A 17,588-nucleotide genomic window follows, 5' to 3' on the forward strand; every position below is an offset into this window, starting at 1 on the left:
TTGTTTACAACCTTGTTTACGTCCCTGCTACAACATAATGTTACCGCTAGACACTATGCATGTAATAGATCAGTTTTAACAAATAAAAATACTTACAGGTTGTGGCTCACAATGCACAGCTTTTTCTAAAATGGTTGGAGCTGCTGCTTTGTGGAGTTTTTAGCTGAATCCAGCACTGAACTGGGAGAGATTCTAGAAGCAGTCATTTGTCAAATGCTAGCTATATAGTTTTTATAATTCTCTGGAACTTTATTAAAATTAAATTGTAAGCACTTCTTTCTTTGTGTCCTTTGGAAGCCCAAATTCAGAAACAGAACAAGTGGAAATAGCAGTGTTTGGATGACATTTTAGCTTTCTTTGCTATAGCATTACAGTGCCTCTGGCCACGCCTCTTCACTGCACGTGGTGAATGAGATTAACATGAAGCGGGTGTGATCTCATTAACCCGGATGTATTTTTGTATAGTCCCAACTTTGTTCACTGTAGGCTTTGCTAAGCTAACTCTGTAAAAGCCAATGTCTCCCTTTGCATTGCACTTTGAGCGTATTACATTCAGAGATGTTGTTTATGTTCACACAGCTACATTACACATCATCAAGTTTAAAATATGATATTGTAGTGAACCACCCCTTTAAAATGTTTTAAATGCTATTTTACTAGATATTCAGTTTTGCAGTGTTTTCTATTAGTTTGCCTGCATTGATTCTGTGAATATTGGGATGCTGTTTATGAAATTGCTAAAATCCTGGTATATTTGCCATCATGCTGTCTTCATGCTGCTTTGATTACAGCTGTAACCGAAGCAACGCTGTTATTCCGAAATGAGTCTGCATGCAGTGCTTTTTAATGGGCTCACCTACACCTAACCCCAAGTGACATCACTAGCTCCATTGAGTGCAATCTTAGCTTGCATCATAAAGGCTGTATTCAGGTACTATGAGCTCTATCATACACCCGGAGCAAAAAGGCGCAAGATGGGTTTGGTGCGATTTGTTGCTGTTTTCAGACCAACGCAACTCTAATTTTTTGCGTTTTGCACCACATTATTTAAATAGTAAATCCATTTGCACCACTTTACTGTGCTGGTCTAAAATAGAGGTGTGTTAAAGCACATTGTTGGCGCATTGCTATTTTAAAGAGCTGAAATTGACCATGCCAATGACCAACTAAAAGCAGGTCTAAAGTCCAGCACAGAGTGCGTTAGTTATGCACATATGCAGGTTCAAACACTTACACATTGCTTAATACACACAGGTTGTACAGCAATACTCAAATATCTTTACATATAAAAAAAAATAAGGGATTAATATGTTACAAAAATTATTATTTAATAAATATAAAAATTATTACATCTGTGCAGCCTTCACCCTCGGGGGCTTTTTCAGTTTATTCATGACCATTTGCATTTGTATAGTGTTATAATTATCAGCAGTATTATTTATTATATGCATATTTATATTTGTTTTAATAAAAACAAGTTTAGATGTGTCTACCTGTCGGGTTTTGGAGAAGTATGCATCACCTTATGGGGCATAAGAATAGGACGTGTGTTTGGGTATAACTCAGTTTTTTGACCACATTTTGTTAATATTGTTCATTCATTAGTTTGCTGGAAATTAGAAGTGAATTTAGAAATAGTTTTGAAACAAATCTTTGCGCTTAACAAACAAAATTAAATATGTGGGCAACACCGTTTCCTTACTCCACAAAAGTAAAGGAGTAAAGTAAAGAGTAAAAGTAAAGTAAAGAGGCCTAATGGAGGGAGCTCGTTGTTGGTCCCCGTGATGAGGATGGTCTGTTTAACCGTTTTCTCCCTAGTGAAGCATTCTGTTTTTACACTTACAAAGTCTGCCATGTAAATAGCAAATGCACCATGGTGCTACTGACTCTTAAAGGGAATGGGAGATGAGACTTTGATTGGTTTAATGCACGTTATGCTAAAACACACCCATAACTCATAAAGAGAATAAGCACAACCCTGTTAGAGAATCGGTGCACAAGTATGTTGCATCGGTTTTGTATTGGTCTTTATGAACCTTTTATAGGTGTAGTCAGGTAAAATTACATTGTGTTTAGTAATTATACTGTAAGTTAAAATGTCCCCAATGTTATCAAAAATAGCAATTAGTCTTAAAATATATTGAAAGATTCTTAAATAAACTCTTAAGATGTATTGAATTAATTCTATGATTACTGTATATGTGTATGTGCACAAACTGAGAAATGTTTCTGTTTAGTTAAAACTGAAAATAGGGGAATTAGTTAAAAATATGTTGCCAACATTTTTCTTTGGAAAAAAAGGGAAACTTTAAATTGCAATATTTTGCACATAATTGCAATGTGTTTAAAAACAAAATATTTTTGTATTGTAGCACAGGCATTCTGCGTTTCTGTGTGGAATTTGCATGTTCTCCCTGCATTCGCGTTTCCTCCGGGTGCTCTGGTTTCCCCCACAGTCCAAAGACATGCGGTGCAGGTGAATTGGGTAAGCTAAATTGTCCATTGTGTATGAGTGTGACTGAGTGTGAATGGATGTTTTCCAGAGATGGGTTGCAGCTGGAAGGGCATCCGCTGCGTAAAACATGTGCTGGATAAGTTGGCAGTTCATTCCGTTGCGGCGACCCCCAATTAATAAAGGGACTTAGCCGAAAAGAAAATGAAAGAATGAATGAAAAGTTACCGTTCCCCTGCCACTTGTTTAGAGAATTAAAATAATTAAGCAAAAAATAATAATGAAAAAAAAAAAGAATAAAATGACAGGGAAACAAAGACAAGTGCACTGAATAAAATTATGTCAGCAAAATTGTTGCAAATAATTAATATGTGTTGAATTTAAACAAACAAATTACATTTAGTAATGTTCAACTTAATTTGTTTGTTTAAATTCAGCCCAAATAAATAGTTTACAACCACTTAACTTAAAAAATTGTATGTATGCATATATAAGTCACTAAATAGAAAATAGAAAAGATGAACCAGCATCACATGCAAGTTAAAAAACAACATTGAAAGTAAATAAAATCAGTTGTTTTCTGTCACACTTTTTATTGTACCTAACTGTTGTATGTTTTTCCAATTAATCATTCATTCATTCATTTTCTTTTCGGCTTTATACCTTTATTAATCAGGGGTCACCACAGTGGAGTGAACCGCCAACTTATCCAGCATATGTTTTACGCAGCGGATGCCCTTCCAGCTGCAACCCATCACTGGGAAACATCCATACACCCTCATTTACACACATACACTACAGACAATTTGGCTTACCCAATTCACCTGTAGCGCATGTCATTGGACTTGTGGGGGGAAACGGATCACCCGGAGGAAACCCAATCGAACACGGAGAGAACATGCAAACTCCACACAGAAAAGCCAACTGACCCAGTCAGCGCTAGAACCAGCGACCTTTTTGCTGTCAGGCGGTTGTGCTACCCACTGTGCCACGATGACACCCTCCAGTTATCATGAAACTGTAAATAAAAAGTTAAGAAAGTGAAGTCTAGACAAGAGTTTAATCTGTAAAATCACAATCCGGTTATTAAATACAGTATAAAATTGATTATTTGTTTACTAGTGTTTTGAAAATTTACTTTTCTCCACCATTTTCTCCACCAATTGAAAACAGATTTGGTATTAGTAAAACTACAGAATTGCAAAGAACAAAATACATTACAAATGAAAATATGTTTAAAAAATAACAAACTTTTATAAGATATGAATGATAAAAATAAATAAGTAAAATTCTATATACAGTTGCAAACAGAATTATTATTAAACCCCCTGAATTATTAGCCCCCCTGTTTATTTTTTCCCCAATTTCTGTTTAACAGAGAGATTTTTTTCAACACATTTCTAAACATAATAGTTTTAATAACTCATTTCTAATAACTGATTTATTTTATCTTTGCCATGATGACAGTAAATAATATTTGACTAGATATTTTTCAAGACACTTCTATACAGCTTAAAGTGACATTTAAGGGCTTAACTAGGTTAATTCGGTACCTAGGTTAGGGTATTAGGCAAGTTATTTTATAATGATGGTTTGTTCTGTAGACTATCGAAAATGGGGTGATAATTTTGACCTTAAATGGTTTTTAAAAAATTAAAAACAGCTTTTATTCTAGCCGAAAAGAAAAAAATATCATCAGACATACTGTGAAAATGTCCTTGCTCTGTTAAGCATAATTTGGGAAATATTTAAAAAAGAAAAAAATTCAAAGGGGGGCTAATAATTCTGATTGCAACTGTATATATCTGTAAATTAAAAGTTTTCCGTGTTTTTTGACTCATGTTTATTTGTTGTTTTCACCTTGATCTTTCCTCCAACAATTTATGATGGTGAGGCATTTAAAGAAAGTGACTTTTATTGACGTTTTAAATAGGTTGATGGGATACATCTTCTAGGTTGGTGTTGTACACTGTAAAAAGAAATCGTAAAAAAAAAAGGTCAAATGACTGGCAGCTACGGCTGCCAAACAAAAACTATAAAATTACGGTAAAATTTCTTTGTTGCAATAAAGTGCAAAAAATAATAAATCTACAGATATTTTCATTAAAATGTTTACAGAAAAACACTGTTATTTTACAGACTTTTCCTAGATTATTATGATCAAATCCATTCAATAAAGTTATACACTAAGAGTTTTACAAATGAACACTGTTAATTTACAGACTTTTCCTAGATTATTGTGATCGAACACCATCAATAAAGTGACTGACTTCACTAAAAGTTCAAGAGAAAACAATGTTATTTAAAAGAATTTTTCCTAAATCATTACGAATAAACACCTTTAATAAAATGCCAAGACATGCTTATGGTTGTATTTAACAGTTTTATTTTAAAATACGAGATACAACTGATTAAAATTCTCACAACTTTAAAATTACAGTTGTTACTTTTTATTGAATAGTATTTAATAGTATTTAAAACGTGTAGAGGTGTAAGTTAAATGGAATGATTCAGTTCCAAATCTTAAATGAAATGGAACTAACGTGAAGGGGATGCTGACAAAGGAGTCCAGATCCAAATGCAGGTTTATTACACAGAGATGGTCAGGCAAGCAACAGTCAGAACAAGGGCAAACAGATGTATGCAGGGAATCCAGAGTTATTTTCAAATAACAGGCAAATGGTCAGTCCCGGCAGCAAACAACGTGAACAATTAACAAACAAAGCAAGGCAAGAAAAGAGAAACATGTCATAATGCTCACAGTAACAGTATAACTAGACTTAGCCATTGGTGTGTGCGTCTGTGATGCTATTAAAGTCCATGTAATCAGTTCATAACGATCCTCTGACTGTGTGTGTGTGAGCTCAATTCGGAACAGGTGCATGTAAGCACTGCATGACTGGATGTGTAGTCCATATAATGGTGGATTTGAAGTTCTATTCTAACTCTTAGTGTGTAACTTTATTGAACGAATTTGATCGTAATAATCTAGAAAAAGTTATTATTTTAATTTTACGTAATTTTAAATGTACTTCAAAAAACAGGAAAAAACACAGTGTAAATAAAACGGCAATAAAATAACATAATAATAACTACATAAAATAACAATTAAGCTGTTAAATTACAGATATTGTTTGTAATTTTTACGGACTTTTGAATATAATTTAAAATAACAGAAAAAATACTGTATAAATAATACTGTAATTTTCCTGTATAAAAAATTAAAATGTCAGTAATTTGTCTTTAATGATATAGTACCTGAAATGAAAATCAAACTGTTCATTTAGAGTGATTGTTTGTCATTTTATTTTAAGTTTTGAATATAATTTGAAATGACAAAAAAAACTATAAAAATTTAGAGATATTTTCTGTAAAATTAGTTTTTTTTTTAATAGTGTAAATTATGGTACAAAAACCTGGTAATAAACTTCCAGCCTTTTTCTGTTATATTACAGACTTCTTTATAAAGTATTTCTCAACCAAAATTTAGTTTCAAGCTACTAAAAAGTCAATAAAAGTAACTCTGTTAATATTGAGTTTTCGACATCAGAGCAGAGATCAAGGTCCTATAATGCAGTTCATAATCGCAAATAAACAGTAAACACCCACAAATCACGAAATAAACAAACTTTTAATTAACACATTGTGTGTGTGTGTGCGTGCGTGCGTGCGTGCGTGCGTGCGTGCGTGCGTGCGTGCGTGTGTGTGCGTGCGTGCCTTGTATTCGTTATATTGCAATACCAGTCACTTTTCACCTTGATAGGACATTTTTTTTGTTGTTGGTCCCCGTAAGGAAAAAGACTCATAAATCACAGAATAAAGTATCTAAAATATTTGGTTTCCTGTGAGGGTTGTGTTTAGAGGGGTAAGGTTGTAGTATATGTATAGAATATAGAACTTGTCTTGTTTATTTATTTTTATTATTTTTTCTTAAATTGCATTTAACTTTTAAATTTATTTTAAATTTAATTTATTTTATTTTTCTTCATTTTAATTATTTAATTTATTTATTTTTATTTTATTTTTAACATTTATTTATTGTCATTTTATTTTATTTCATTTAGTTTTATTTAATTTAATTTTATTTATTTTATGCTGAATGCATAAGACCAGAACCACATCATTTCAGTCTTAGGTTTTGTTCAGTTACTCGTATACCCACACACATTTGCAAAAAACAAACACCTGATGACTGTCTTAGTGCATGGGAAGAGAGGGATCAGGATCGGTGGGGAGATTTTCAGGTTGAGTGCACCCCATTAAAAGAAGCCATCTGTTTATCAGCAGAGCCACTGAAGAATTGGGAGCCATTCAGTTTTGTAGAGTGACCCGCCGCGGCCCTGAGAGAGAGAGAGAGAGAGAGAGAGAGAGAGAGAGAGAGAGAGAGAGAGAAACTGCCAGCTCTAGTCTGATCAGTCTGGCTCGGTCTCACTTATGCTTACGGGCTCTTTCTTTTTCTCCCAGGGCCCTTTTTTGCTTCTTTTTGTATCCCTTTAAAACCATCTTTGCCCTCTTTCATTCGAGGGCCAGGGCACACATTAAACCCCCCCCCCCCCTTTTTTTTTTTTTTTTTTTATACATGTTTGCATTTTTCTCTCATAAAGTCTCTTTTAACCTCACCTTTAAGTTTTGGCCACACATCGTGTTCATGACCCGTTGTGTTCAGTGTTTTAATTTACTATTATTTAATTGGTTTTAATAGTTTAGCTCCCTTTTTAATTTAAGTTGTAGCCATTTTGTTTAGGACTTTAATTTTTCATTTAGTAATATTTGTATGTACTTGCTACATCAGCATTCCTATTCTGTATTTATACAGTTTAATATTTGTAATTTACTGGATTTTAGCTTCATTTCACAGACTAAAAATATTAGTTTTGATTATTAACAGTTAGTTTAAATTAATCATCTTTTGTCTAGAAGAATGAATGCTAGTTTAGTTTTTTGTGCTGTATATGCAAATTATTATATTTTGGAATTAAATAAAATTCCCATTCATTTAATAATGGTTTTACAATAATAATAATAATAATAATAATAATAATAATAATAATAATAATAATAACCCAGATTAAGGGACTAAGCTGAAAAGAAAATGAATGAATGAATGAATGAATACTACTACTACTACTACTACTCCTACTACTACTACTACTACTCCTACAAATAATAGTAATAATAACAACAACAATAATAATAATAATAATAATAATAATAATAATCTGGCCCATTTGTTTGATTTATTAGTTCCTCCACACATTTTTACCTATTATTATAAGAAAGTAAATAGTAATAATAAGTATTTTTTATGTAGTTATTTTTAATTTCTAGTCAATAATTCGTACCTTATCACACACTCAAAAGGAATTATGCATGCTTGTGGTTCACATCAGGCTCAACCAAATCTATGCTTCTCTGCAATACTGCCGTTGAACCGCATGGGGGCACTGCTATCATTGAAATAACTGCTTGCGTTAGCATCTTAAGACATTTCTCATACTTATTTTTATTTTTTATATATATCTTTAATATGACTTTTACGGTCATATTGTTATAAATTGTGATCTTCACATTTGTATCATGTTCACGCAGTATTATAACATGTGCTTTGCAATGTAAATAAACGATAAACATATTGACAGATATTGTCAATCCGTGAAAACAGGAAGTGAATTAAGTTTTTCTACGAACAGCTTGAGCACTTTATACTGTGTAGGTTGAAGAAGTTGTACATCAAATACGCTGTGAAGAGACGTCTGTCTGTCTGTCTGTCTGTCTGTCTGTCTGTCTGTCTGTCTGTCTGTCTGTCTGTCTGTCTATCTATCTATCTATACAGTTCAAGTCAGAATTATTAGCCCCCCTGTTATTTTTTTTTCCCCAATTTCTGTTTAACGGAGAGAAGTTTTTTTTTCAACACATTTTTACACATAATAACTCATTTCTAATAACTGATTTATTTTATCTTTGCCATGATGACAGTAAATAATATTTGACTAGATATTTTTCAAGACACTTCTATACAGCTTAAAGTGACATTTAAAGGCTTGACTAGGTTAATTAGGTTAACTAAGCAGGTTATGGTAATTAGGCAAGTTATTGTGTAACCATGTTTTGTTCTGTAGACTATCAGAAAAAAATAGCTAAAAGGGGCTAATAATTTTTACCTTAAAATGTGTTTTTTTTAATTAAAAAACTGCTTTTATTTTAGCCGAAATAAAACAAATAAGACTTTCTCCAGAATAAAAAATATTATCAGACATACTGTGAAAATTTCCTGGCTTTGTTAAACATCATTTGGGAAATATTTAAAAAAGAAAAAGAAAAAAAATGTGTGTGTGTGTGTGTGTGTGTGTGTGTGTGTGTGTGTGTGTGTGTGTGTGTGTGTGTGTGTGTGTGTGTGTGTGTGTGTGTGTGTGTGTGTGTATATATATATATCTAGTAAAAATATGTAGTAAAATATTATTTACTGTCATGATGGCAAAGATAAAATAAATCAGTTATTAGAAATGAGTTATTAAAACTATTATGTTTAGAAATGTGTTGAAAAAAAATCTTCTCTCCGTTAAACAGAAATTGGGGGGAAAATAAACAGGGGGGCTCAGGGGGGGCTAATAATAATGACTTCAACTGTGTATATATATATATAAATGTAAATAGTACATTGTAAAAAATGCTGGGTTCCACACAATGGTTTTGTGTTAGGACAACATGTAGGAATTAAGATATTTTTATGAATTAAAGTGTATTGAACATAAAATATTTAAGCTGTCCTAAAACTCAAAAATTGTGTTGTTTCAGCTCATTTTAAAAAGGTAGTTTAAACAAACAACAAACTTATTTTTTGAGTGTAGTTATTTGTATTTCTCTTTTCTAAACACTTTTTTTTGCTTTATGTTTGAATATAATATCTAACCTATGATCAAATTTTACGTACAGTATGTTTCACTTTTGTTGTTTGAATTTGTTGTTTGAAATTCTCGCTGTTTTAAATTTTTGAGTTGAAACAAATGAACTTTCCTAGTCCTCTCAACTTAAATCAATCAAAATGACAAAAAATATTACATTGAACTTTTCATAACTTCAAAAAAAAAAAAAAAAGTTTGTTGTCAACACAGATACTGTTTTGCAAGAAAAATTTCAGTTTTATGTGAAAAATTATTATTATTAGTATTAGTATTACTATTATAATTTTATTATTATTGTTCCTCTGGCATAAAGTGAGCTGAAGTCGCCTGGAAAGTGCCTACACCGCACCCATTCACCCGTAGGTCCTTTTGCCCAGCGTTCGCCTGCCATTGTTGCCGTCTAAATGGGATCATGTGTATCAGAAAGGTGTCAGAGAGTGAGCTGAAAATCACTTTCACAAGTGGATGATTACCTCTGCCACATGTTAACCCAGATTGGCCCACTTCCATGCACTCATTGCTCTCTCAACCTTGACTGGAGAATTTTTTTTCCCCCAAAGGCGCCGTGTGTCTATTTATGAAGAATTGATTTCAGCTCACCCATATTTCTGAACACATCCTTCTTTTTTTGTTAGACTTTCGAGAATGTCTTAATCAATAGCCAACAATGCTTTATTCTTTTTTTCTCTCTGTGTCATTGAGTGAACCTAGAATTTAGTCTCTGGATACATGAAAACCTTTTAAAGAAATATGTTTAAAGTTTGTTTTTCATAAATGTAGAATTTTGAAGAAGCTCTTATTTTTTCTTGAGAACGTCTTACTTTTTTGTTCTTAAGATGAAAATTGCTGACTTTGACTTAAACACTTAAATGGTGGTCTTTTTGTGCTGCCTACAGATTATTTAAATAGGATGATAAGTGTGAACACTATATTCATCATCACTGTCTCTTTTTTTATTATATATTATGTATTATGGATAGTTGACCCTGTTGAAAGATGGTGTGGTAAGTTTCATTCATTTGGGAGCTGTTTCTTTCTTTCTTTCTTTCTTTCTTTCTTTATTTTTTGCTCTTGCTGTATTGTGAATGCATTCTTTATATCCTCATCCTGTGTAAAGACATTCTCATATGTACTAAGTGCTATTTAAAGTATTATTTTTATAGGCTAGATTTTAAAATGAGTTCCCTATGTATTTAAGTTTTCAAATTTAGTAAAGATAGCTTTATAATCCTGATTGATAATTGTTTTGTCACCTAATAATTGTGCACATTCCTAATAATAATAGCATCATCTATTATATTATGACGACTGTTATGTTATGATGCTTAAGTGAAACCGTTAATTTTGAAATAACTCCATAAAGTCATTAAATCAGTCTTACATTTAGGGATTGAGCCAGAGATTCTCCTATTTTTAAAAAAATTGTGATGATTTTTTTGAGAAGATAATTTTCTGCAAGATTTATTTTGCAAGATATTTTGGAGATGCAATATTTTATGGATTTAATATCAGTATAAAATCATTTTGTTTATAAGAATGTTTCAATCAAATTCTATAAATGTTCTATATTATTATTATTATTATTATTATTATTATTATTATTATTATTATTATTATTATTATTATTGTAGTTGTGAACACTATATTCATCTATATTCTGTCTCTTGTTTTATTATATGTGATCTATTATGAATAGTTTGTTTTTTTAAGAGCCTGTAGAAAGATGGAGTGATCAGTTTCATTCATTTGGGAGCTGTTTTTTATTATTATTTGTAATTATTTGCTGTGAATGCATTCTGTACATCCTCATCCTGCATTCTCATATGTACTAAGTACTATCTATTATTTTTATAGGGTAGATTTTAAAATGAGGTCCCTATTTGCCATGTTTTTAAGTTTGCAAATTCAGAAAAAAATTGCTTTATAATCCTGATTGATAATTGCTATGATGCTCAAGTGAAACTCTAAAAAGTCATTAAATCAGTCTTAAATTTAGGGATTTGAGACTCCTATATTTTAGAAATTGTAATGATTCTTTGAGAAGATAATTTTCTCGAATTAGATTTTGCAAGATATTTTGGAGATTCAACATTTTATATATTTAATATCAGTTTAAAATCATTTTGTTTCTAAGAATGTTTCAGTCAAACTCCATAAATGTTCTATATTATTATGATAAATGTGAACGCTATATTCATCACTGCTGTCTCTTGTTTTATTAAATGTAATGTATTATGAATAGTTTGTTTTATATAGCCTGTTGAAAGATGGAGTGATCAGTTTCATTCATTTGCGAGCTGTTTTTTATTATTATTATTATTATTATTGTTATTTTTATTTATTTTTATTATTATTATTATTATTATTTATTTATTTGTTTATTTTTTTACTGTAAATGCATTCTGTACATCCTCATTCTGTGTATGGGCATTCTCATATGTGCAAAGTACCATGTAAAGTATGTAAAGTACCATTTTAAAATTAACTCCCTATCTGCGATGTTATAAATTTTCAAACTCAGTAAAAAATAGCTTTATAATCCTGATTGATAATTGTTTTGTCACCTTATAATTGTGCACATTCCTAATAATAGCATCACCTATTATATGTGACTACTGTTATGTTATGATGCTTAAGTGAAACCATTTATTTTGAAATAACTCCATAAAGTCATTAAATCAGTCTTAAATTTAAAAATGAGGCAGAGACTCTCCTACATTTTAGAAATTGTGATGATTTTTTTGAGAAGATAATTTTCTGCAAGATTTATTTTGCAAGATATTTTAGAGATGCAATATTTTATGGATTTAATTTCAGTATAAAATCATTTTGTTTATAAGAACGTTTCAATCAAACTCCATAAATGTTCTATATTATTATGGTCTCATACTTTAACATGATTGTTTTATTTCTCTGAGCAAAAAAAAGAAGAAAGAAATGAAAAAATATCAAATCACCTTTCTGTGGTTGATATAATTAATTTATAAGATTCATCATAATGTTGTTTGTATGTTTTGTTTTGTTTCTCTGAAGGTATCTTTATGCCTTAGGCCAGAGAGTCTGGAAGCGATGGAAGAGGAGATATTTTGTTCTTGTTCAGGTGGGCAGAAATAATTTGATTTGTTTGTTTGTTTTTTTCATTAAATTAATCTTTTGACTTTTTTTGATGAGTTTATTTAATGTACATGTTGTTTACATGTTGATATTTATTTAAATGTTATTAAAATGCTGAAATTTAGCAATTTTTTTATTGTCTAAAGGAGGATTTTTTAAATCCAAAAATAAGCTAAATCACTATCATTCATAACCATCATCTTATTGAGTAATATATGAGTTCTAATTTATAGCAATTTTTAAATGAATACTAATAAATATTCAATTATAGAACTGATATTAAGTCATTTGAATATAGTGTGCAACACAAATCAAGAGAGTTTTGTAGTGCAAAATCGATTTTGTAAACTAGTTACAAGTAAAATACAGCAATAATTTAATGTCCAAAATATGTACTTGAGATTGATTTGTATTTTAAATATGTGGTACAAACGGAAAGCAATAATCGTGTAACAGCAATATCCTCTGTCTCTTGTTCAGGTGAGTCAGTACACGTTTGCCATGTGCAGTTACCGGGAGAAGAAGTCGGAGCCGCATGAGCTAATGCAGTTGGACGGATATACGGTAGATTACTCTGATCCGCAGCCAGGTACACTCACGCTTCAATGCTAACCGCTTATTTAGCGACTCAGTCAAATCCTCCTGGGGGTGTTTAGATTTTATTTTAGATATGAATAGACACTCACGGTTTAAGTCACTGTCAGTTAACTTTGTATTCGATGCAACTGTTGAGTCCTAAAACATGTGCACACCATTATCTTGAATGACGTGAAGAACAGTTATAACGCAAGGAGATGCTGTTTAATTAAAGACAGAAAATCAACCACAAAACTGTGATGATAAAATGTGTGTTAAAAGTCATAGTATAGTAAATGGATTTTTACCTTTTTATAAATGTGTAGATATTGTCAGTTGTAATAAATGACTTTAAGAGTGCACAGCTTAAGCACTATAAAAAAATGCTGAGTTCCACACAATCAATTTGTGTTGAGACAACTTAAACCCTTTAAATATCCCACCAAGAAAATAAATGTTTGGATTGCATTACTTACCTCCTAATGTCGCTAGTTAACACACTCAATCCATTTTTTTCAACATATCCCATGATTTTTTGAATATCAACCTTTACCAAATGTTGATATGTCGGTTTATGGTAAAAGTACTGGAATTAATAAATATACTATGAAAAATCTAAAATAATACAAAGTGTACGGCCAATTTATTTCAAATCAATCAAAATAAAACATATTTGAATACTAAAGCATCTTTATTTTTTGAAGTATGCCAAAATATTTCAGATTCTCATTTAGCTTGTTTGTTTGTTTGTTTGTTTTTACAATAAAACCAAAATCAAGTGTAGTAGTGCAACAGAATTATGTTTGTTTTTTGTTTTATTTGTAAACAACCAATAGTTTAAGCCAATATTTAAAACAATCATTCTTTAAATGACTTTAGCAGTCATTATTTAAAACAGTAAAAACATGGTCAACCGTATGGTAGAGCGGCAGTCAAAGGCTTAAGGAATTAAATTATTTGTATTCATTTTTTTGAAATTTAAGTAGATTGAACATAAAACAATTAAGTTGTTCCAAAAAATACTCAAGAATTGAATTATTTAAGCTCATTTTAAATACATTTTCTGAAAAAAAACATCACACGCAATTTTTTGAGTGAACAAATAGATTTTAGATATTGAATCTTATATTTTATAAAATAAGAATATCTCAATTTAAAAAAGATATATTACGGAGAGAAGATTTTTTTTCAACACATTTCTAAACATAATAGTTTTAATAACTCATTTCTAATCACTGATTTATTTTATCTTTGCCATGATGACGGTAAATAATATTTTACAAGATATTTTTCAAGACACTTCTATACAGCTTAAAGTGACATTTAAAGGCTTAACTAGGTTAATTACAGTAGGTTAACTAGGCATGATAGGGTAATTAGGGTAATTAATTCAACTATAAATATATAGGCATGATAGGGTAACTAGGGTAATTAATTCAACTATATATATATATATATATATATATATATATATATATATATATATATATATATATATATATATATATATATATATATACATACACACATACATACGGTTGAAGTCAGAATTATTTGCCCCCCTGTTTATTTTTTCCCGGAGAGAAACGGAGAGATTTTTTTTCAACACATTTTTATCAAAATAGTTTGAATAACAAAGTCTTAAGTGTTTTATTTCGGCTACAATAAAAGCAGATTTTCAATTCTTTTTAAACGTTTCAGGGTCAAAATTATAAGCCCCTTTAAGCTATATTTTTTTCGATAGTCTACAGAACAAACCATCATTACACAATAACTTGCCTAATTACCCTAACCTGCCTAGTTAACCTAATTAACCTAGTTAAGCCTTTAAATGTCACTTTAAGCTGTATAGAAGTGTCTTGAAAAATATCTAGTAAAATATTATTTACCGTCATCATGGCAAAGATAAAATAAATCAGTGATTAGAAATGAGTTATTAAAACTATTATGTGTAAAAATGTGTTGAAAAGAAATCTGCTTTCCGTTAAATAGAAATTGGGGAAAAAAATAAACAGGGAGGCTAATAATTCTGACTTCAGCTGTGTGTTTGTATATGTATATATATATATATATATATATATATATATATATATATATATATATATATATATATATATATATATATATATATATATAGTTGGAATCAGAAATTAAACCCCTTTTCTTCTTTTTTTTTTAAGTATTTCCCAAATTATGTTTAACAGAGCAAGGGAATTTTCACAGTCTGTCTGATAATATTGTTTTCTTCTATTGTTTAATTTCGGCTAGAATAAAAGCAGTTTTAAATTTTTTAAAACCCATTTAAAGGTCAAAATTATTAACCTCTTTAAACTATTTTTTTCAATAGTCTACAGAACAAACCATCATTATACAATAACTAGGCTAATTACATTATCCTGCCTTGTTAACCTAGTTAACCAAGTTAAACCTTTAAATGTCACTTTAAGCTGTGTAGAAGTGTCTTGTCTAGTAAAATATTATTTACTGTCATCATGACAAAGATAAAAGAATTCTGTTATTAAAAATGAGCTATTAAAAGTATTATGTTTAGAAATGTGTTGACAATTTTCTCTTTTCAAAAAAAATTCAAAGGGAGGCTAATAATTCTGACTTCTGTATATGTAACTGTATATGTAAATATATATATATATATATATATATATATATATATATATATATATATATATATATATATATATATATTATGTATTTTGTTGTTTGAAATGTTGTTTGTTTTGGTTTTATTGGTGTTGCAGTATTATAAGCTTTAACACAGAACTTATAAATGACATTTTATACATACTTTCCAACAACAGATACTCCAACAGCTTTTATTTATTCCTTTCTTTTTGCTGAATATTATTGAAAACAAACATAATATTGTATTATCAAGTATACAACACACAGTAGGTATAAATATTTCCTCCAGTAAATATTATAACAAATAAATAACAAGTCAAATATATGCAGATGCATCAGAATAATGTAGCTATAGCTAACAATTTTTATACATTATACTATATACCCGTGTTTCTTAACCATGTTCCTGGAGGCCCACCAACACTGCATGTTTTGGATGTCTACTTTATCTGTCATACTCTTTACAGGTCTTTCAGTCTCTGCTAATGAGCTGATGATCTGAATCAGGTGTGTCTGGTTAAGGAGACACGAAAACTGTGCAGAGCTGGTGGTCCTCCAAGAACATGGTTGAGAAACACTGTTATATACTATACTATGCCTGTCTTATCTGCCTCTGAGCTAACTTACCTGAACTGTCTCCATCACTGCTGCTATCAAATGTCCAATCTGCATCTTTCTCATGGTCACTAAACCCATCCCATCCTTAGTTTCATCTGCAGGAAGAGCCAGTTCTTTTCTTTTTTCATTTACCGTATAACATGGTGGTCCTCACTAATACATTGTTCCCTGTATTTATATGTAATCAAAAGTATTACCATTAAACTTTGATTATCCATAATGCAAATTCCATTAACATATGACTAATCAACATTATATTAGTAGCACTCATGTTGTTATTGTTGTTGTTGTTGTTGTTATAGCCACAGCTGACCTTGCTAGCTAGCTAACCTATTGCAATATTGCACATTCCACAATTGCACAGTGTTGCCATTTGATCAATTTACAAAAAACTTGTTTGATATAAACTTTTTAGAGTTGTGAATTTGTCATCATAACTTATTGGCGGTGATGTCTCTGATTTCTTTGTGGATCTGACATGAGTTGATCCTTTGTTTTTAATTGATGTTTTCATTTGCATTCAGCAACTATTCACATTAAACGCCAGTCTGTCAGAAATTGCGCCACAGCAAAGACAGGTTAGGAAAGGATGTCAGGAAAGCATGTCATGTGACTTAACCAAAGCACATCATTGGCTAAACTAAGTTTCTCTTTCCAACAAAAACATTAGAACGTTGGTCTTAAAGAAACAGTGGCAGGGAAATTAACATAAATATAAACTAAAGAATGAAACTAATGACAGTTTTTTTTTTTTTTTTTTTTTTTTTTTTTAAATGTTGAAATACTTTTCAGTAAATTGACTAAAAAGAACACATTTTTAACAATATCATGTCTCCAGGTCTTCAGGGAGGCAGAGCCTTCTTCAGCGCAGTCCGAGAAGGTGATCTGGTGGTGTTTGCCAGCAATGACGATCAGGATCGTGCCCTTTGGGTCCAGGCTATGTACCGTGCCACAGGCCAATCCTACAAACCAGTGGCCCCCGCTCCGAACCAGCAGAACTGTAGAGGAGGAAACACCCAAAAAGATGCCCCCGTCTCCTTACTGAGTATGTTTCATTTTTACTTGCAGGCACTAGCATAATCTTCAATGAGGTGTATGGAGAAGGATTTTTCAGTAACCTGGGTCAAAAGTCGTTACAAAATCGGTGCATTTAAGGTCTGTTTTCTTTAAAAATCAACGTTCTTCACTGCCTGATTGATACACGATATAAAGTCGGTCTCAGAATGTACAAGGAGCACTGCATTAAATGACATTTACCCACACCATGTCTTGATGATATGAACATT

At 30.9% G+C, this 17,588-nt stretch overlaps 1 protein-coding gene across 5 annotated transcripts in view; it reads left to right on the forward strand.

Annotated features, from left to right (window-relative positions):
- The window catches only part of cadps2 (Ca++-dependent secretion activator 2), a 351,417-nt gene that overhangs the window by 200,256 nt on the left and 133,573 nt on the right, over positions 1-17,588 (forward strand). For all 5 annotated transcript variants that reach the window (XM_056451362.1, XM_056451364.1, XM_056451365.1 and 2 more), the window contains exons 9-11: positions 12,388-12,454; positions 12,949-13,057; positions 17,141-17,347. In XM_056451362.1, the coding sequence (XP_056307337.1) occupies positions 12,388-12,454; positions 12,949-13,057; positions 17,141-17,347 (383 nt within the window). The remainder of the gene's footprint in view (positions 1-12,387; positions 12,455-12,948; positions 13,058-17,140; positions 17,348-17,588) is intronic.

The sequence above is a fragment of the Danio aesculapii genome, chromosome 25 (genome assembly GCF_903798145.1).
Source record: "Danio aesculapii chromosome 25, fDanAes4.1, whole genome shotgun sequence".
Classification (NCBI taxonomy): domain Eukaryota; kingdom Metazoa; phylum Chordata; class Actinopteri; order Cypriniformes; family Danionidae; genus Danio; species Danio aesculapii.